General features: G+C 52.1%; 6 protein-coding genes across 6 annotated transcripts; 1 reads left to right on the top strand and 5 right to left on the bottom strand.

Annotated features, from left to right (window-relative positions):
- Positions 1-122: 122 nt before the first annotated feature.
- Positions 123-5,082, bottom strand: HMPREF1120_04991 (uncharacterized protein). The gene is made up of 5 exons (XM_009159140.1): positions 3,659-5,082; positions 3,530-3,583; positions 2,792-3,452; positions 2,554-2,745; positions 123-2,503 (listed from the first exon to the last, which is right to left on the bottom strand). Exons 1-5 carry the CDS (start codon positions 4,553-4,555, stop codon positions 2,355-2,357), a joined length of 1,953 nt encoding a protein of 650 aa, XP_009157388.1. The 5' UTR covers positions 4,556-5,082; the 3' UTR covers positions 123-2,354.
- Positions 5,083-7,192: 2,110 nt separating this feature from the next.
- On the bottom strand, positions 7,193-10,560 carry HMPREF1120_04990 (uncharacterized protein). Its single transcript, XM_009159139.1, has 2 exons — positions 9,838-10,560; positions 7,193-9,779 (listed from the first exon to the last, which is right to left on the bottom strand). The coding sequence occupies exon 2, from the start codon at positions 8,965-8,967 to the stop codon at positions 8,578-8,580; it is 390 nt and encodes a 129-aa protein (XP_009157387.1). The 5' UTR covers positions 8,968-9,779; positions 9,838-10,560; the 3' UTR covers positions 7,193-8,577.
- Positions 10,561-12,672: 2,112 nt separating this feature from the next.
- Positions 12,673-14,454, bottom strand: HMPREF1120_04989 (fumarate hydratase, class II; the record flags this gene model as incomplete). The annotated part of the gene is made up of 3 exons (XM_009159138.1): positions 12,673-12,862; positions 12,957-13,974; positions 14,028-14,454. The coding sequence occupies 3 exons, from the start codon at positions 14,452-14,454 to the stop codon at positions 12,673-12,675; spliced, it is 1,635 nt and encodes a 544-aa protein (XP_009157386.1).
- Positions 14,455-14,980: 526 nt separating this feature from the next.
- On the bottom strand, positions 14,981-16,189 carry HMPREF1120_04988 (AMID-like mitochondrial oxidoreductase; the record flags this gene model as incomplete). Its single annotated transcript, XM_009159137.1, has 2 exons — positions 14,981-15,168; positions 15,226-16,189. 2 exons carry the CDS (start codon positions 16,187-16,189, stop codon positions 14,981-14,983), a joined length of 1,152 nt encoding a protein of 383 aa, XP_009157385.1.
- A 708-nt stretch (positions 16,190-16,897) lies between these two features.
- Positions 16,898-18,494, bottom strand: HMPREF1120_04987 (uncharacterized protein). Its single transcript, XM_009159136.1, has one exon. The coding sequence runs from the start codon at positions 17,678-17,680 to the stop codon at positions 17,258-17,260; it is 423 nt and encodes a 140-aa protein (XP_009157384.1). The 5' UTR covers positions 17,681-18,494; the 3' UTR covers positions 16,898-17,257.
- Positions 18,495-18,503: 9 nt separating this feature from the next.
- Positions 18,504-20,237, top strand: HMPREF1120_04986 (uncharacterized protein). Its single transcript, XM_009159135.1, has 3 exons — positions 18,504-18,900; positions 19,068-19,194; positions 19,281-20,237. The coding sequence occupies exons 1-3, from the start codon at positions 18,816-18,818 to the stop codon at positions 19,591-19,593; spliced, it is 525 nt and encodes a 174-aa protein (XP_009157383.1). The 5' UTR covers positions 18,504-18,815; the 3' UTR covers positions 19,594-20,237.
- The last annotated feature ends 224 nt before the right edge of the window (positions 20,238-20,461 follow it).

Genomic DNA, 20,461 nt, shown 5'->3' with positions numbered 1-20,461 from the left:
AAGGCTGAGACCACGTGAGTTGACTTCAGCCTTGCCGTGACGGGGCTTCCAGAAGCACGAAGTAACTCGTCCGTACATCCTCAGCATCGTATGCACGAGGCAGTCACATACCTTGGAGATGTTGACAATGACTGAATTGTAAGTTGACGAGGGGTCATAATATTCCCTTTTGTCCGTCGAAGGGCGGTGGCCTCGACGCAACTCGAGACCTGCTGCCGTCCTCTCATTTGCCCGATACGGCAGCTTTACGCCTACCGGCTCGAACGGATCTTGTCAGGACAGATGATTGCATTTCTCAACCATAGCGCATGTCAGATGATTAATTTGATGCCAGTTACACCTCGCCTCGCTGTGATGCGCAGCCGGCCGCCAATGGCCGGGTCGTAAGAGTAGTAGACATTCAGAATTCCGGTCCACCTTGACCGCGGTTCGAGACACTCCTACGGTCTGAGATCCGAGAGGGTCCAAGGTGACCGCCAAGATCGAGGAAATATTCTCCGGCTGTCAAATCATGGCGTGCACTCTGCATCTTTACAGCCTTTCTCTCAGAGCTATCCGCCAACCGGAACGTACGGATCTATTCTCCTGTGCCGTACGGCGGTACGGCCGCAACTTCTTCTGCTCCTGCGACCGGGCGTCCAGTGACAATCTTGGTTGAATGGTCGACCACCGGCGAAAACATCCAGCGGCCAAAGTGTCGCTGTCTCCAGTATTGCACGTGGATTAACAAAGACTTCTCCATGCGCTCGTCTCGGTGCCCCGGTTAGGAAGGGGGGATATTGACACAGCCGCATTATTACCTAGTCGACCGTCATTTCCCACCCTATGTCCCTGTGCCCCCGCCGATCCGACACCCAAGGTACAGTATATATATTATGGCTTGTCCCTGAAAAATGCAGTTTCAAAAGTCCCTTTTCATATCCTGCCACGGACACTTGAAGTGCGCCCTATTTTTGGTTGGCGTAATCACCGCGGTAAAGAATACCGGGCCGTAGGAGCAAAGGCCTGCTTGTCCATGCAGGGTCCGGAAAAGAATTTATTCACCACTTGGTGCAAAGAACCATGTCATCGACTGAAAGCCTGACACAGGGGGAGAGAGCGTGATTCCGGGCCACCATTAGCAAGAGCAATTCGATTCCGAGGAGGAATTCTCATCGCCAGCCACAAGATACGCCTTCATACCCACTCCCTCCTTGATCCACATGGTCTTGGGATCACCAATCCCTCAGTGACTGGGTCTTGCTGAGTCTTCAGGTACTCTGTATCCAGAACGATTGCAGACCTTTGGCGACTCCATACGTCCCTTAGGCGGTTGCAGAAGCCCCTTACCTCGAACCCTCAAGGACGATGATCTGACCAGACCCACACCAAAGTTGGGAGAAGAGGAGGCGGCTCTCAAGAGGGGACGCTCTAATGCTGGCATCAGGATTCAGCAGAAGATACTGAATTTCTGCAGGTACACAAAAACACTCAAGTGGGAAGGCCAATGCTTATGCTTAGAGAGCATTCGTCAATATGCTTGATGTGTCGGCTTCGGTTTCAGATGTCCACCACTGGCAGGACACCCCACTGCGCGTCAGGCTGCTTATCCCATGAGACCATTGTTCAACACGGCAGGTCGAAAGAAGGAAAGCTCGTTCAGTCACCCTGCCGAGTCGACCTTTCTGCCCGGGACCCAACAGGAAGTTCACAGCGCCAATGTTTAAGGACGGATTTCCAATTATGACCATCCCAAGCCAGAGACTGGCTGTGATACAATTGGCGAAGCAGGTATAGATTGCGGTGTGGCCCGAAGCATCCACGCATATGGCCGGCCAGTATAGCTGGGGTTGAGGACATCAAAACACGTCAACCTGTCGACACAATTACAAAGAGTGTCCCTCTCGTATACTGGGATTCACAAAGGTAACATGGGCAGCTGGATCCCTCGCAAGGTCTCGCTGTTCCTCCCCGATTCTGTTCATTCTGCATGTCCGTCGTCAATCGTTGCGCATTGGTGTCGATACCAACAATGTCGTGAGGCAGGCCGACAACAGCGGGTGCCGCGTGAATTTCACCATTCTCTGAGGGCAGATTGCCGCCCAGTAGGGAAAGTTTATGGTTAGGAGTGTTGCAAGACCCGAGAGTCTCCTTTCGTCGACCAGCCTGTTTGTCTTTTGCCGTCGCCAGACCTGAGGCAGCCGATGGGTCGTAGTTGAGAAGTGGCAGTTGTGGAGGGCAGAGTTCAACAGCTCTGCCCAACAGCCGGAATACAACTGCAACTCACCCACATGCGTGCTCGCTGTTAACCCAAAGATTACAGATTCCATGACTAGCAGTGGAGTACATGACACGTGTCATGTAGTGCGCTCTAATCAAGGCAGTGGGTTCTTGTGCAATCCGTTCCATATCATTTGAAGCTCGGCAGATAGAGACTGGATCGGCCAACTGCTAGAACGTCGACACGCGTCGAGAAGTTCTATGAGAGCTGTCCGTTGCCGCGGATCTCTGATACATAAACCAGCTGTACCCTGCGTTAGCCGGTGCTAGACTAGACAAGGAGGAGCACCCTACCTATAAACAGACACTGAGATGTCATGATACTGGATGCGTAGTCGGAAGCTGTGGTTGCAGCAAGCCCGCAAATAGTCTCCACATATGTCGCAATCTCCTTTTGTTGCCGTACGAGGTCTTCTAGGCCTCTGACAAAAGGGCGGTGCAAAAGTAGTAGTATCCTAGATGCGCAGTGCACTTGAATGGAGACCGCTGCAGGCTGATTAGCGTTAGAAATGTACCTTTCGAATTGACTTACCAAGCACAGGGGGATGCACCCATATTGGCGTAAAGACAGCGGATCCATCACTTTCCAAAGGCAGAGGGTTAAACTCGATGGGCAGATGCCGCTGCCAGTCATCAAGCATCTGTGCAAGACTTTCACCCCTATCGATTCGAGGCCTAATGTCGACTTCCCCGCGAGCGATCTCTTCTTGAGAGCAGTAGGCCACAACTTGCGCCATTACATAGACCGATCTGGCTGCGATGTCGTAGGAATTCATGTCTCCATAATCCCTCGCAGGGGTCGAGGAATTGAAAGGCTTCCGTTTCTCTCTGAATGCAGCCCAGACATCCTGGCAAAGCCAAGCCCACCACACGGCTTGTTTGAGGCCAAACGAGTCACCGTCGACCGACTGTGACCGTTGGATCCAGAAGACGCCGTGCAAGTGCCGCTCCCAGTCTTTTCGAGATCCATCCAGCATCTCATAGGCAGAAATAATCAAACAAGTGGCAAGCAATTCGGCACTTGTGTTGTAAGAATCGTAATGCATCGCTTTTTGAACATAATGTAGAGTTTCGTAGTAGTAGGGTAGGGAATCATTTCTGTCGTGAACAGCTCCGGCTTCGTTTGCTGCGTTGAGTGACATATGCCTCACTGACAATGCAAGGATGGCGTTCATTAAGCCGACGTTGTGCATCTGATTGACGAATCTCGTTAGCTGGGACCCGACTGATGGGAGTTCCCCTGCAGGGAATCCAGGAAGACATGACTTACCGCCAGATGCGGAACATAGGTAGAAAAATGCCGAATGGGGTCAAACAGGTCAATCTATAGAAATAACAGTCAGTACCTAGAAATTGGGACAAACGTGCAAACCAATAATTCGCAAACTGGACAACGTACCCAAAGGCTGACTCGAGTGACAAAGTGGTTGAAGATGGCAATCTCATGAGGCTTAAGAGTCAATGCCGCTGTCGACTGCCATAGGTGCGAGTCTGGTGGCACCGGGTGACTATAGGGGATCTGATGGGAAGCAGTCCGTGCTGTTTCCAGCCGCAAGCCAGACATGCTGGAGTTGAGAGAGCCATTGAAAGGACGAACGCCGCTCGACATCTCGTAGTTTGGGAGAACCTGCTTGCCATTCTGGCCATGGAGACGGCCAAGGGAGCCGAGAAAGGACGGTTCGTCCTCAAAGTCTGCATCGCCCGCCAACAACCCGAACCATTTCTCAATCGCAGCCTCGGCCATGGCACCTGCCTCCGGGCTTGAAACAGCATATGCCGTTTGCGAAGAGACACACGGCTGCATCAGGGAACGCAGATGGGTTGCGCTGGGCGAAATATCGCCAGCTGTCGAGACAGGGCCGGCCCCGGACCGGGGCGAGTCATGCTGAGAGATGGAGTTTTGGTCATCCCAGCCCGGGAAACCAGAATTGGCATGAGAATGGTTATCCTGGACAGAACCACTGGAGATACGTTCCAGCAGCCTGGGGGTGTCTTGACGGTCGATGGACGCGGTTCTTGAGCGGTTTCGATCCTGCTGCTCCACCGAGGACGGTGCCGAGTTGGATGTTGATTTGGAGGAGGATTGGATCGGGGTGGGATCGGCGTAGACACAGGTATGGTTGCTTCGTGCACAGGGGCCGCAGATGGGCTTCTCTTCATTGCACTTCAGATGGCGTTTCCGACAGGTCATACAACCGGTCCGAGTGCGCAGACCGCGTCCCCGTGGTTTCCGCTCTCGCGTCCGACCAGACTTCTTGCTAGAGTCGGCGGCGTGGTGGGTTGATAAGGCTGGCATTCTGATGTGCCGCTATGTTGTTTGGGGAGATGTAGGGATGACCTCAGAATGTAAGGAGGGTCTGCTGGTCAGCATTGAGGCTTCTTGCATTGGGAGGCCATCCGAGTTGTCCAAGTGGGTTTGGTTCGAGTTGATATAGATTCCAGGAACCCAAGGAACCCGGGGTAGACAAGTTGCCACTTCGCAGACACATGCAGTCTGCGACACGTCGGGGACCACATTCTGGGAAGTAGACCGCGCAGCAGGATCTGATTCAGTGACTGCTGGACTGAGCGGATTGAGCACGACGGCCAAATCATGGACGATAGGAACAGTGCTCTGTGGCCTGGAGTGGGTGGATGATGAATCCGAAACGGAATGAGAAAGACACTGGCAGGCGACGAGGGTTGACGAGGGTGTGGAGGGTCTGCTGCGGGTGTGCGCACTCAAGCTTTGGGGCTAGACCAGCATGTGAATTTATGATTTCTTCATCTGCAGGCCAGCGACAAGCTAGCAGCAAATATACTTTGCTACCTCGCAGCTGCCACTGCAGGTCGCAGACGTTCTGCAGTGCCCCGGCCTGCGTCCTCGCCAAAGGACACGCCAGCCTGCCAGTGTCAGTGCCCAGCCTGTGCCCTGTGCTCCGACCACTATTTGCAGGCCTTTTGTTAGGGTGGTGTCGTTGCGGGCCCGTGGGCGCCGAGCCTGGGCGTCGGCTGTAAGGCGTGTAGTGCTGCCACAGTAGGCGGGTGCTGCTGTGGCTTACTGTCTGCATAACTGTACCTAAACTTTAAAAGCCCGGCGCCATTATGGGCACGGTCAGGCTTGAATTAGGCCGGGGTGATAGGGAGCTGCAGTGAGTATCGTCCCGACCACGGGCTCTTAGGCGCCCTCGGCCCTCGGCCCCCAAGTCGCCCCCACGATTTTCCAACAGATGTACAAGTACAAGTACATAAAGTATACAGAGCCTTCCGACACCTATGTACATTGTAGAGCACTGTCCCAGTTATCAGGCCCACGCCCTCGAACGTTTACACTTCTGCTCACCGCCCCACGATTTCGATCACTGCCCGCCAATTCCACGACCCAACGCATCCAATTCCATATTCGTCATCTCTCATCACTTGTGATCGGTCGGGGCTGTAGCTTCATTTGTAGCATTGGGGACCACTTTGCGTGGCTTTGCCAGTTGCTAGTGACCTCGGGAGGCAGTACGGTCTGCATTATCGTAAAGAAACAGTTTGCCCTACCTACAACGTCGAGTATATCCAAAGTAGGGACCTTAGGCACGCCTCAGTCCCTGCGTTGTCTCGGGAAGTCTCGTTCGTCCATGCCTCCCTACCTGGAAGTATGCCATTGCAATGATGCATTTCGCTACTCCTTACCCGCTGTCCGAGTCTGTCGAGCTCGATCCCCTTGTTCAAGTCTGCCAGGCCATGTTGACTGCTCTTCCGGGCTTTCTCCTTATCTTCAATTGACTCTGTCGGCGCCATAATGCTTCTGAATCATGTCCTTGATCCGCAATCCCACCGTTTCGGACTGTCTCAAGCGCATGTGTGTAACAGTCTTGCATGGCCCAACAAGAACATCCTAGAAGTAAACAGCATGGCTCTGGCCATACTCTCGATGTCGGACCTGTACAGTCCGCCTCGGCAGACCAAACGCGTCATTTTCGGCCTCGAGGCGATCCATGTTATACTACTGGCACAGCGAGGTTCTTTCGCTGTCCTGTGCTCCAGCCATTCTAGGTCTGATGCAGTCTGCAAGGTCGTCCCGCATGTCTGGGCAAGCTGGGCTACATGGACCACGAAACCACGAACCCCGGTGTCATATTCTCTGCCCTACAGCGTAGCATTCAAGACAAGGCTACCGCCGGTTGAAAGCTATACCGCGCTTCGCACCCTGACCAAGCTATCTCGGAGTGAAACACGCCGGTTGGGGACAGGAGATCATGCCCATGGCGACGACCAATACGTCAATCATGCTGCGACTTTACCACGATGTAGCCCCGTCAACTCTGCTTGAAAACCTACGTTGCTGACTTTCCTTCTCCTCCCCTACCGCCGGTACCTGCCGAGCTCTCGTTTGTCCGCAAAGCCATCCAAAAACGAAAGTGCCGATACAGAAGTCAAGCTCAAGACACTCAGCAGGATAGGGGCTTGGTATGTAAGAGAGTGGTCGAGATTTACCTATATTCACCGTCGTGACGAGAAGGGTATGCATTCGGTCGGGTCAATCAAAATAGAAAACGTCAGCGCAGTAGGGCCGAGATGCTTCGGAGCGCCCGGGTCAATGGTGGTGGTGCCCGTGATTCATGAGGGGCTTCTCGCCTCGCTCCGAAGTTCCAAAAAAGAATCCTGACTGCAGGCCAACCACAGTGAAGGACAGGGGACTTATTCTTTTAGTAAATTATATATCCCTGGCAGCGGATACAACGGGCCTTGGACAGGGAGCCCCAGGACTTCCTCACTCTTCGGCAGTGGACCGACGTCCCCTGAAGAAATCCCGAAAAAAGTTAAAATATACGTGAAGCGGCCACGACACACGCTGTTCAAACCTTCAGTCTTCAGCCTACACCGCAGGAAAAGGCTTTTCCTTGACCTCGTGCAGGCCAACTACCAGCTTTGCAGAGTCAGGATTTCATGTCCCGCCGAATCACTGACGTTTGAGTTATTTCCTCTCCCGATTTTTGGGTTGCTTACACTTTAAGGTTACATAGTAAGTTCTTGACGACGAAGCTGTGGGCAGAGCTTTACATCTTCCCTCTCGTCCGAGCAAGTTACGGCAAGCGACTAGACGGACTGCTGTCAACTACTGGGCTGTCAGGCGTCTCGATGATTCTTCCTTGCGATAAGACTGGTGGAAGGGACGCCACTCCTTGCGCCATGATCCGGCCACACAAGAATGATCTCCATCTGTCCAGCTGAACGCCTTAGTCCTTTGACAAACGTGTTCAAAAGTTTACTGCGCCACCAGCGGATTACAATAGGAGCGCAAATCACGTTGCATCGTAAATGTACTCCCGGCTCTTAAGCGATGCGGGCCAAGCACACAGCGAAAAGCGAAAAACAAAAAAAACAAGAGGCCTCTCGATCACCCATAAACCCTCAGCCTTGTCCAAGAAGAGCTTCCCGTAACCGCTTTTGTCAATGGTCGAGGAGTATACATTACTGCCGAGGACAACCACAGGGATGGGAATTGGCATCCAGCAAATCGTGGACGACAATGCTACTGCAGCATGCATGTGATGTTTCCATCCCAGTCCTGCATCTTTGGGCACACAGTAGTGGACTCAGCAGCAGGCTCTCCGGGCTGGCCTTTGGCACACTGTCCTCTGGACGAATCAACGTGGAACTTCTCTGTACTGCTGGGCAGATATCACCAGTATCCGCAGCAATCCGGTCAAACTGTCGAAGGACCTGTATGCCCCGGCTTGGACTATCATCTCTCTCGATGTTTGGCAAGCAGTACAGTGTATACAGTAGGCCGAACAGCCCTCAGTGTCATCTGTCATGTTGTTTCAACGGCTTGCATCAGGTGACGATCAATCAAGATAAGAGTGATGGCCCTGAATCCGACAGGGTGGGCACCGATTCTGCTACGGGCAGTGCCGACGATTCAAACGCCAACAATTGACAATGGTGTCAACCGTGCAAAAGTAGCAGGCAGGACCGCAATCTCGAAATGGCAAGTCGATCAGTTTTCGTCTGGGTCGCTATCACATTCCATTGTCCCGGGACATCCGTCCCACGAGGCGTCGAGTCCGAGGATAAGGTTCAGCCTAGCCTCGGTCATCCGCCCACGCGATCCACCGTCTGTACCACTTGACTGTCGGTGTGTTTTGCAAGATCGACTCGACCACACTGCTTCGGGGACATATGGACATCTAACTTCCGCATGTTTCAGACATATGTCGGCCAAGATGAGGTTTTCAACATTTAGCCACCACCAAAAAACAACACGCGTCTCTAGCAACAAGGGAAGTGGTCTCGAAGGAAAGCCGAAGTTGGCTAAGGTATGTCGATGGGAAGTAAACTTTCCGACTAAACGGTTGCTAATCTCCCGCCGGCATCATTGACGAACCCAGGACACTTGATCCGTTCGAATGGGCATTTGCCACATAAGTCAAGCGCAGGTCTGGGCGAAGCCCAAAGCACGTTGTATGCGTCAACACAGGCATCGTTGGTCCGCACACCCTGCTTGCTTTTGCTTTTCCTCCCACAATGCGGTCTACTCAGCCGCTCCCCGTGTCCTGTCCTTCGAATTGGAAACTTTCCGGTTGTACCGATCCTGTTGGGAGGGGAGGCCATATCGTCCGGGCTCTGCGCGTCTGAAAGACCAAGATCTTTGATGTCAACATTTTTGACGTTGTCCTTGGATGGCGGCAAAGGTGCCACGGCCGCCACGGACAGCATTTCCCGACAAATGACCATGAGCCATACATTTTCGCTCCTGGACGAAAGGTAATGACGGCCATATCATATGGCCTGCTTGTTCCAGAACGACTGCACTACCAGTTACCGGATGGACCTTGTCCTGGCTGTTTTGCTTCAGGACGAACGCTTGCGTCCAGGTTGCGTCCTGTTCAGGCGATCTGATTGCTTGGGAATAGGACGTTCCGTCCAAAAATCGTGTGCTTTTCCCAGGCATCAGATAGTGCTAGGTCACGGATAGATGGGAAGGCGAGACTGACGATCATGCGGAAGATGACAAGGCCTGGCCCGACATGACCTGACTGACTCGGTAGCGAGCAATGCGGACGGTCCGTGATGTGTCTCGGTGCCCCTTCTTCCCGCCCTTTTTACCCGTGCGCTCGAATAGCCTTCATTATTATAATCTGGTCAGATCGTCGTCCACCTGACACTCATGTGGGCAGTTGATCCACCGGCTGCAGACTCCTGACGGCGGCCGCTTTCTGTTTTCTGCTGATTGAGGGTCGACAGGGCGCATGTCCCGTCAGAACATCCACGGGTACCACTGCCTTCCGCCACGACAGACATGACACGCTTCGGCTTTGACATGGTTGGCATGCCCATCGCCTTACCCCGGGATTTTGCAGCACGAAGACCCTTTCTCGAGAGGTGAGCTAAAAGCATATAACTCCAGGACAACAGGAAGGTTTGTCGCTGGCAGAGGGCCTCGGTCACCGCGGCCGCCGCTGGATCTGATCATGGACACATCATTTTGGCATTTTAACCCTTTTGTTCTGCCAGGATGCAGACCGGCCAAGGTGATCTCAGCGCACCTAGGAAAGTCAAACAAAAGCTTTCTCTTCACCAACAGGGAATGTTGTGCCTGCTTACCACAAGTACATGTCTCCATTGCAACTCGGTGGCCGCGGGCACCGATATTGATGTGTTTTTTTTAAACGCAAACTGATTTTAGCATTTCACTTTGGAAGTCAAAAATGGACGTGCGACACTGGCAATGGAATCATGATGCATTTAGCATCGCGGGGGGTCCCCCTCTCAGGGAGGTAATTCAGACAGAGTGAGGGTTGGCTGGGCTGTGCTCTTTGGGGGTCCATTGTCCGAGGCTCGGGTCGAGTTCACCCAGAGCTTGCACATCGAGGGGGATGGCAAAAAGTCAAAATCAACTTGGCGGAATTTTTTTTTTCTTGTGCCGTCAGTGGTTTTCGCATTGGACGGTACGATGACGCCGCAACACGCGCCCGCAACAAGTAGGGATTGAAAATAACACCCAACTAGCTACCTTAAGGTTATATGAGGTATGTATGATGACATGTAAAAGTGAATCTGATGCTGCATGCAAGCCACGTGTGGGGGGAGGGGAGCACAAGAATTTCTCACTGGCCACTAATTTGGTTAGGGGTGCCTTATTGCAGTCTACCTTGTGCTGACATGATAGATTCTTCAAGTTTGGCGAACGAGTCTCGTATTGGGGAGATCTAGATCTGCGGTGGTGCGGTGCGGTAAGGTAGTAGTATGTAGGGAGTACTACTACCTGGTAGTATCAGGTGATGGTACCAGTGCAATGGTTGATGATGCATGGAGTCGGTACTAAGGAACAGTGCAAACGGTTAGCTACTAGTAGTAGTACCTACCTAGGTAGGTAGTAGTAGTACATGCCAGTGCAGTGCAGCCGAGTGGCTGGAGGAGTATCTATCTAGACGGGGCAGTGGTGGTGGTCGAAGTGCCAGCACTAACTTAAGGTAGTGAGCCCGGGGTACGGAACGGATGAGTTGACCATCCAATGGGGAACCCGGGGTCAGTGCAAGTAGGGCTGCTAGTGCTAGTAGCTTAAGCCCCCTCCGCCCGCCCCACGAATCGATGCATGGGGAGATAGGATAGGATACTACCACTGTACATCGTGGTAGTAGAACTTTGAACAGCCTACATCGACATGTGGCTAGCCACCTGGTACTTCACGTTGTGGCTGGAGGGTGGCTGATGGTTCCGACCACAAGTACCAACCACTGGCATAGGGCTACTGCATAATGGACTGCAGTACTAGTACTGAGAAGGTGTCACAAGATAATACCTACCTAGCAAGTACCGACGGCTAGACACGGGTAGGCGAGGTGGTGCCAAGTAATTTCTTCAAGTTGACTGATAGGATGGAACGATAGGTATGCAGTAGGACTGGGGATAGCATTACGAATCCCCCAGAGGGGCTCGTGGGGGGTGGGGGGAAAGGGCGCCGGGGGCATGTCTGTTGGATGGAATTAAGGTATCTTTGTCCCGTGTTTGATATATTATTGACATCGTTAATTAAAGAAACAAATAACTACCTGCTACCTAGGTAGGTAGTTGGCATCCGGGTAAGTCGTCTGCCATTGAATGCGGGATTCCCGATGGTACCTAGGTAGGTTAAGGTACCCAGCCGAGGCCACCTAACTTAATTATTACAGTTGTACAATTTTGTGACGTGTGCCCGTACCTCGACCTGAATGCCGATGTAAATGCGGGATTCCCGATGCCAAAGTCAATTGCACATGAGATCAAGCCATAATGTTTCCTAGTATCTGGTCGATGTATGATGATGATGATGATAAAAGGGGATGGGATTCGCATGCAGTGTTGCCGGCCGGTATCCTCGGTGGATTGATATCCCGTTTACTGCAGTGCAGTGCCATGGCACCTGGCACCTGGCAGCTGTCGTCCAAGTTCAAAGTTGTAACTACTGCAGTGTACCAGGTAACTTGTCTCTCCTGTCCCTGTCTGCCTCTAGAGAAACATGCAGTTTACTAGTATGGTAACTGGAACAGTTATCGTTGTAATAGTAATTGGCAGTCAGAGTCACAGTCGGCAGTCACAGCACTTCCACCGGTCACGATTGCCCCGAGCTGTAGTGGTTCAGTTTGGTCTCGAGGGCGGTCCAACTGCTGAATCACTGCCAATCCATCCATCGATTCGCACAAGATGACGATAAGGGTGAGGATGAGGCCGAGGATGTCTGTTGTCACTTCCGAGCGCTTGCGCTTCTCGGTTCTGATTCTGATTCTGGTCCTCGGTTCTTTCGGTCAACGGAGAAGACGGGGACAAATACCTACCTTACCTAGTTGTACTAGTAAGATGCAAAACTTGAAAGGAGCAGCGGTCAAAAATTGCGGTTTCACGTCACTGTAGTACTGTAGTATTACAGTACATCTCCCCTGGGTGTCAGAATCTCCATCTTCCAACCCAAGGTTGAAAAAGAAAAAAACTCAGAGGGAACGAGCTTATCTGGGCATCGCATCTGATCTCATCTCCTCAATATCGATACTACTTACCTACCTATATCCAGAGATGAGAGTGGCACACGAGAGAAGAAGAAAGAATGGCGCCGAAACAAGTTACTGATGCGTAGCCTCAGGAAGCACGCTAAGGTATGAGTAACTTGAGTACAGCACGAGCCTGAGAATATCAATAATATATACCCGTTTTGAGAGTGTCTGAATTGCCACATATGGTAGGTAGGGGGTCGTCGCGATTATGGCTCCACAAGGCTTTGTCTTTCTCAGCTATGATTATCGAGGGCAGCAGACCACAGCTAAAGGTTCTTCAGCGTGTCTTCTGGCATCTGAATAAGCCGGTCGCCATGATGTTCAAGTGACCGCTCCCCCAACATGCTCTGATCCATGGGAAGCCAAAAACCACTTCTCAAGACAGTTCCAGTACAGTGGTATATATACCCATCTATTTCTTGTACTCCTTTGGTGCCAACATGAGTTCCGGTCGGACGTATTTGTCAAACTCCTCTTCTGACAGAGCGTTCAGCTCCAGAGCCGACTGCTTGAGGGTAAGACCCTTCTTGTGGGCGTTCTTTGCCACTTTGGAAGCCATGTCGTAGCCAATGATCGGGTTCAGACACGTGACAAGCATCAAACTAGAGAGTACCAAAGTTAGCCGTATTCTTCTTCTTGAATCGAATCGAACAACGGGGGAGGCCGTGGTCAAAAAATGGAGTTGGTGCAACTCACCTCTCGTGCAACAGAGTGCTGATCCTCTTCTCATCCGCCTTCAATCCATCCACCAAGTGCTCGACGAAGCTGTTCATTGCGTCGGATAGGATCCTGCTGCTGTGAAGCAGGTTTCGGATCAACAGAGGTTTAAAGACATTGAGCTCAAATTGCCCATTCATGCCTCCAATAGTGGCGGCTGTGTGGTTACCCATGACCTGGGCTGCGACCATGGTAAGAGCCTCACATTGCGTGGGGTTGACTTTGCCCGGCATGATACTGCTCCCTGGCTCATTTTCAGGGAGGATCAATTCGCCCAGACCGCAACGTGGGCCAGACCCCAAATATCTGATGTCCTGGGCAATCTTGAACAGACTGCAGGCCAGGGTGTTCAAGGCTCCGGAGGCTTCCACAATGCTGTCATGGGCGGCCAACACCTCGAACTTGTTGGGAGCCGTCACAAACTTGGTGCCAGCCAGCTTGGAAACCTCTTCCGCAATGCCCTCAGCAAAGCCCTTGTACGTGTTCAGCCCGGTGCCCACTGCAGTGCCACCTTGGGCCAATTGGCGCAGATGTGGCAGCGTAGCTTGGATCCGCTCGAGGTTGCGATCGAGCTGTGCGACGTATCCGCTGAATTCTTGGCCCAGCGTCAACGGGGTCGCATCTTGCAAGTGAGTGCGGCCAATCTTGATGATGTGGTTGAACTCGTCGACTTTCTTTTGCAGAGCGTTTCTCAGGTTGGTCAGAGCCGGGATCAGCCGCTCCTCGAAATCGAGAACCGCAGCAATGTGCATGACGGTCGGGAACGAGTCGTTGGAGCTGGCAGACATGTTGACATGGTCGTTAGGGTGGACCGGTTTCTTGCTGCCCATTTGGCCGCCCAGAATCTCAATCGCTCGGTTGGAAATGACCTCGTTGGCGTTCATGTTGGACTGGGTGCCGGAGCCGGTTTGCCAGACGACCAGAGGGAAGTGATCAATCAACTTCAGCGAAGCGACCTCAGCAGCCGCCTGCTTGATAGCCTCTCCGATCTTTGGGTCTGTTTGATCTGATTAGCGCAACCATACTTCCACGAGACTGCTGTCCACATACCGAGCCCATATCGCATATTAACCTCTGCGGCGGCGCCCTTCAATATTCCAAAGGCGCGCACAATCCCCTCGGGCATCCGATCTTGGGGCTGATTGATCTTAAAGTTTCCTAGCGATCTCTGCGTCTGCGCGCCCCAGTATTTGTCCGACTCGACCTCAATAGGCCCAAAGGCATCGGTCTCGGTTCTCGTAGATGCAGCCATCCTTGCGCTGCTGCTGAATGCTCGATAGGAGCTTGGGGAAGCTCGGCAGAGGTTCGATGGGTGGCTGTGTGGCTTTTGAGAGAGGGACGAGAAGCAGGACCGCTGAGAAGACCTTCTCAAGAGCTGGGCCGAGCTGTTACTCCGCACTGCCCTCAAGTTTGATGCATGTGACGGAGCGAGCTTGGAAGCCGAAGGTCGGACTGTAGCAGTAACCCGCCCTAACATTGTGTCGCAAATATCAACCGGATCAATGCAGCCGCAAACCGAGAGGATGTATCCTGGATCCTGCGCTGGTCGGTCGATGAAGAGTCGCAAATACAACTTGGAGACGGAGCAACGGGCAGAAGAAGACGGCTGGCCAGAGGACGATTGATCGCATTGGCTGCGTTCCGGCTTTCGGAAGCTGCATTAATTACGAGAATCGCCCGTTTTCCAGAATCATCGGACTCGGAACTTCTCGCGAGATCGCCCGACGTCATTCCCCAAGCAGCAAAACGTAAATACAGAATTCCATGTCTAGGTTCTTCAGCAACATTATTGAAGGGACGTTCGACTCTTATCATAGGAGTTTCCAACGAAGGATTTCTCCTTCCAATTATTGATTGTACGACCTGAATCAGCATCCCCTAGCCGGTATTCGAGACTGTTCAGGGCAACCCAACTGCGCACCGCCACTTGACAGACCGGGTATCTCTATATAAAAATTCACAGTAAAACTGAATCACAGACACAATGACGCATTTTGACCTGCTCAAGCCGTGCCGTCCACAGTCTTAACAGCCTGTCCGATCATGAAATCCTTGGCCTTGGCCATCTTGACAAGGAAGCTGGGCAGTTTGTAGCCAAAGGCGATGCCGACGCCCTGCTGCGAGCCAATGGGGACGAATTGCATGTCCTTAGTGATCTTCTTGTAGATGTTTTTGGTGCGAGGACCTGGAGCTGCAATATGTGTTAGTCACTGAGTAGAGGAACAAAGCGAGGCCCATGACCACTTACCGTGTCCCTGAAGGTCCAGCTTGATACTCTCCAACAGAGCTCCCTTGGCAAATTTGATGTCCAGGACAGCGCCGTCAGAGTAACTCCCGACAGACCCAATGCAATACACGCCGGTAACCCCCGGCACGTCCAGACGAAGAGTGGCAGGATCGGTCTTGACCCTGCCTTTGTCGTCCAGCCATTCCTGCGGCACAAACTTGGTGTTCGCTCTGTCACCGGTAGCTTCGATGTAGACGTCGACTGTCTTGGTCTCTCCGTTGCTCAACTTCAACACTTCTTTGCCATCATCCTGCCTGGTGTGCTCCACCACTCGGATACCGTCGTTGATGACCTTGACACCCAACTTTTCAAGCCGAGCCTGGGCATCCTGGCCCATTTTCTTGTTGTGCAATCTGGGGAGAAGACTAGCTGCGCCAGACAAGAGTGTGATCTCCTTTTTCTTCCCATAGACCTCGCCAAGTTCGCCTGCTGTCTCGACGCCGGCGGCGCCTCCTCCAGCAACGAGGATGGTCTGAGCATTGGGAAGCCGTGCGTGGATGTCCTTAATCGCTTCTTTCAGAGGCTCGGAGCCGTCCGAAATACTCCAGAGGTGGGTCGAAAATGTGGTGCCGGAAGCAATGACGAGTGAGTCGTAGTGTATGGCGGCAGAAGTGCTGGTATGGACAGTTTTGGTCGAAGGATCGATCGACGTGACATAGGCCTTGATGAATTCGTATTGTTCGGGCTTGTAGTCCTTGAAGTAGGGCGCGATTGGGATGAGCGCCTTGTCCAGCGGGAGGGCGTTAGGGTTTACAATGACCCGAGGGGCACCGATCTTCCAGAAGAACTCGTCATTGGGTGCAATTTGGGTCACTTTGTAGGATTTGTCCTTTGGGAGTGTTGGTATCACTTGCTTTAGGAGCCCCTGAGCGACTCCAAGGCCGCCGAAAGACGCGCCAATGATGACAATGTTGTGGACAGACATGGTGCCGCTGCGCAAAAGAGGAAAAAAAATCCAGATGACGGTGAAGAGGTGATGCAGACGCCCGAAAAGATCAAAAGAAATCTCAATGAAAGGCTGAGACACGGTGCAGTCAATAAAATAATTTGGTGTACTGGTTGTTGGGCTGAAGACTCGTAGCCTCAGGGTCGTGTTCTCTCAGGCTGGTTAGAGCCGGAGAACCGGTGGGTGCAGAGACCGACAGCGGAGATCAGGTCAGACCCGACACAGTTGGTATTTTTGTCCTGAGCACGAACTTGAAGCCACCCACTGTTTATATATGTGAGGGCTTAGCTATTGCTGACAATACTTGAGTTCTGCCAAAGTTAATCCTGGAGGCCTGATTACAGATCGCTCGGTCCACACGTACCCTTTGTTGAGCGCTACCTAGGCCTTGCATAGCACAATTCTCTTCGTTCCACGACCATCTGGCGCAGTTTCACCAAGACGCGTGGCTGAGCGCGACCGCGGCGGCTGAGACACCTGCATTCCAATTGGCTGCTTTCTCCGCACTCAGCGGGAACTTCCCACGTGATAGCTATCCTGCTTAGTCACATAACACGTGATCCACTCTCTCGGCCGAGAGAACACATAGTGTGTCTGTACAGTAGTGACGTGGTAGATAGTATACTGCAACTTGAATTGAGGATCTTCATCTGTACTGCATGACGAACCTCAAGCGATGCGATGCGCGGGAAGTGGATCTAAGGCACCATCCTAGGTTCGCGATAATCCTTGCAATGCTCCCCCGCCTTTCCCAGGCCTAGTGATCAGACTGCATTGCCAAGTTGACGGAACTCATATTGACCGTGCATGACGGCGAGTAGAAATTATCCTTAAGATTCAATGTGTGCTCGCTGAGCATTACATTTCTAAAGGCAGACTCCGTACGACTCAAGCCCAAGCCTTACACCGCAATAACCTGATAACATTCCGTCCGGGTATAGATTCTGACCTTCGACACGCCTTGAGCATGCACTCCCACCAACTCGTTATGGATTTACACAGATGCTCTTTAGCCAGGCATCAATGCAGGAGACTCGACAACTTGCTTCAAGGATGAGGGAACCACCTGAGATGCTTCCGCCAGCTGTGCCTCGCCGCTGCCTCCTTCGTCTTGTTCTCGGCTGTGACTTCGACCGCCTGAGCCGGAGCCTCATCGGCAACTGCTTCCGTTAGACTATGTTGTTCAAGCGGGACTGGCATGGCGGCTGTTGTTGCGGCCTCAGTTTCGAGCCGATGCTCAGGTTCGGGCTCGGCGTCAGCGACCGAGTTTTGTCTCGAGTCTAATGCCTCAGATACCTCGCTGTGACGGCGTGTTGCCTTACTTTCGGTACGGCCATGCGCAAGGTGCCTTCGATAAAACCCAGAATGTTTGATGAGCCATGGTTCCAGCCAGGCTTCCGCAGCGTATGGATTGGTTTTGCTGCTGCCTTCGGGTTGGTCCATGGCCAGGCCGTTAAATGCTTGTGCCATTTGTGTAGACGTTGGATGTAGTTGTTTGATTGGTACCAGATATTCGAGCTTGCTGCCCTGATTTCTTGTATTGAATGCTTTAATTTGCTTGATTGTGCTTTGGCTGTGGCAATCCTAAAATTCCTCCAGGTAAAGACAGGAACCCATATTTATGCTCTTATCGAGCACAAGCAACAACAACCCATGCACCAATAACATACAAAGAGAACACGATGACGTGCGTTGGCTTTCTGAGGGATATACATATCACGATATGGGACTCATTCCATTAGCAATCGGAGACACTTACAGCATAGTATTTGGATTCCGGAGGTATCCGGATCATGGGAATGCAAAGCGTAACCGCTCGACAGTGCATCGCCTCACAGGTCTTGTGGAAGTTGAACAAAGAACCAAAGAGCAAGGCTGCGGCAGTAGGGGAGGGATGGAACGGATTTTGGTTGGCCCCAAGAAATGGCGGATATGCCGGAAGGTGTTTCGTTATTCATGGTGTACTATATGTGCTGAGCCCCTTCGTCTTATGTTATGCTGGTAAATGCCGCAACGTTCATCTCTTGTGACTGTGGGATCCTAATAGCATTTGGGCTATGCGCATGTGGCTGTGTCTTGTATTCTTTCTCTTGTAATGAGGGAATATAGCAAACTTCCTCAACCTTGACAGACAACTTACTATCGGGCCAGTTCCTGGGGTCCCGGAGATGATGGTCCTGCAGAGTCTACCTTGATCTGGAACCCCCTTGAGCTGGTGGCATCGAGGACCAGTTAAATATGCCGCCATAAATGGCAGATTGTTGAAGGAAATGTTAGGGCTGATACTTTGGGGTTCAAACTTGAAGTTGGAAGAAAAAGGATTCGGAGAACTTTGGTCTCTGAGGCAGCGCGGTAACGTCATAGCACGTGATATTTTCTTGCACTAGTTCTTTTTGGGACTAACGTAGCCTTCCTTCATAGTTGCACAAAGTTTTGCTACACAAACTCGAACGCCCGATGCACTCCTGGACATCCATGCAGTTTATGCTACTACTGGGGCGTATTCCGGCTTTATACTCTCTCTTATGACCTCGAAATTGCTATAGCCTCGGCACCTCTATTTCTGGAAGTATCAAGCAGCGGTGGCAGTTCTGGAAAACTCCCAATGCCAGAAAATGAAACGGTCCCAGAAGGAGATCAGCCTCTTCTAAGGGCCACTGGACTCGTGCTTGTCATGAATACACCAAAAGGTAGGTCAGCAGAGCAAAGCGTCGAAGCCTACAGTTCAGTGACTGTTACCTCCATCTGTCTGGCTTTTCCCGATTTTTGTGTCTCTATGCATAGGACTTGTGCGTCGCTACTCGCAATGAACCGTCGTCAGTATGATGTCTGACACGCACGGCCCTTTGTTTCTTAGGACGCGGAGTATTCGCAACACAGGATATCCCCAGTGGTACCGTGATCGAAGTCAGCCCGGTGCTGATCTTCAGCGAGGAGGAGGTGGAGAACCACACCCAATACACCCGTTTGCAACACTATACTTAGTAAGACAGCCCTGGACATGGTCGCATACGAAAACCTCAAGATAGTCTGCGTTTTTTGCTTACACTACCTCCTTTTCCTCCCACAGTTACTGGCCCTCCGAGTCAGGTCGCACAATGACTCAAGCTCTCGCCCTGGGGCTGGGATCAATGTTCAACCATTCCATCCGGCAACAGAATGTGGGATGGAAACGCAACACCGAGACCGATGTGATTGTATATACTGCGCTCCGCGACATCAAGGCCGGAGAGGAATTGTGCATTTCCTACGGCAGCGCGAGATTATGGTTTGACGATGCGGATGCCAGGAACGGGCTTGACATTGACGATGATGAGAATGATACACGTGGTGAGACATTGGGCGAACTGGAGTTGAGTGGCCTTGGAAGGATGGATCTGTGAATTATGGGAAGTGAGATATCTACATTAATTTCAAGGCAATCTACAACGGCAACGGCATGGCATGCATTCTGGACAGGTGGACTGAGCAAGGCTGAATTATTGCTTACTCATCAGAGGGCGCTTGTTGTGGACGCGGACTGCAATAGCCGTCATCACTCAAACCCCTTTTTACAGCCTTGGTGAACAAATTTATATGTTGCATGAGTGATGGCATACCGCGGTGTAGTGTACAATTGTCCGTGTTATATGGATAGGAGTAGGTGGTGTAGTCGACACATTCCATGCGGCCGCACTGGGACCTGCTGGCGGAGACAGGGTCTCAAGCGATGCAACAAAGGAGCTGCCTGGAGTACAGTACTCCGGATAGTCAACCCCGAAGTGTGTCAGCATCCCCTCAAAAGCCCCAGGGCAGAGATACATTGTACACGAAACTCCGCTGTACATGGACCCAGCATGTTATTATCATTCAACTTTTACCAGTGTTGCTTGATGGGTGGAGACGAGCGGAAAGATCGGTATGTGGTACAACGAGTAGAAGCCATCCGACAGGACTGTTGGCATGGTATCTGCTGGCGACACCAAAGAACCATGCATCCCCGGTTTTGATCGTCAGCACTCCTTCTCGAAGGATGAATAGACTCGGGGTTGTATCAGGGCGAAGACCGAGCAGCTTTTGCAGGCATTCTCCATCTCCACGTACCCGACCTCGCTTGCCTCAGGTCCACCTCGAAAGACCCCAGAAGAAGGTGAGAACATGGAGTCAGTAATCTTGGTCTTATGGATGAGGCCACCAGCGCCGTGGAGGCGGAGCGCCACAACCACGATCATACCGGATTATCGAAGCCAGAGTAGTTGTAGAGTCCAGGCA

This window comes from Exophiala dermatitidis, assembly GCF_000230625.1.
Source record: "Exophiala dermatitidis NIH/UT8656 unplaced genomic scaffold supercont1.4, whole genome shotgun sequence".
NCBI lineage: Eukaryota > Fungi > Ascomycota > Eurotiomycetes > Chaetothyriales > Herpotrichiellaceae > Exophiala > Exophiala dermatitidis.
Note: the sequence above shows the minus strand (reverse complement) of the source record. Positions and strands in the feature narration are given on the sequence as shown.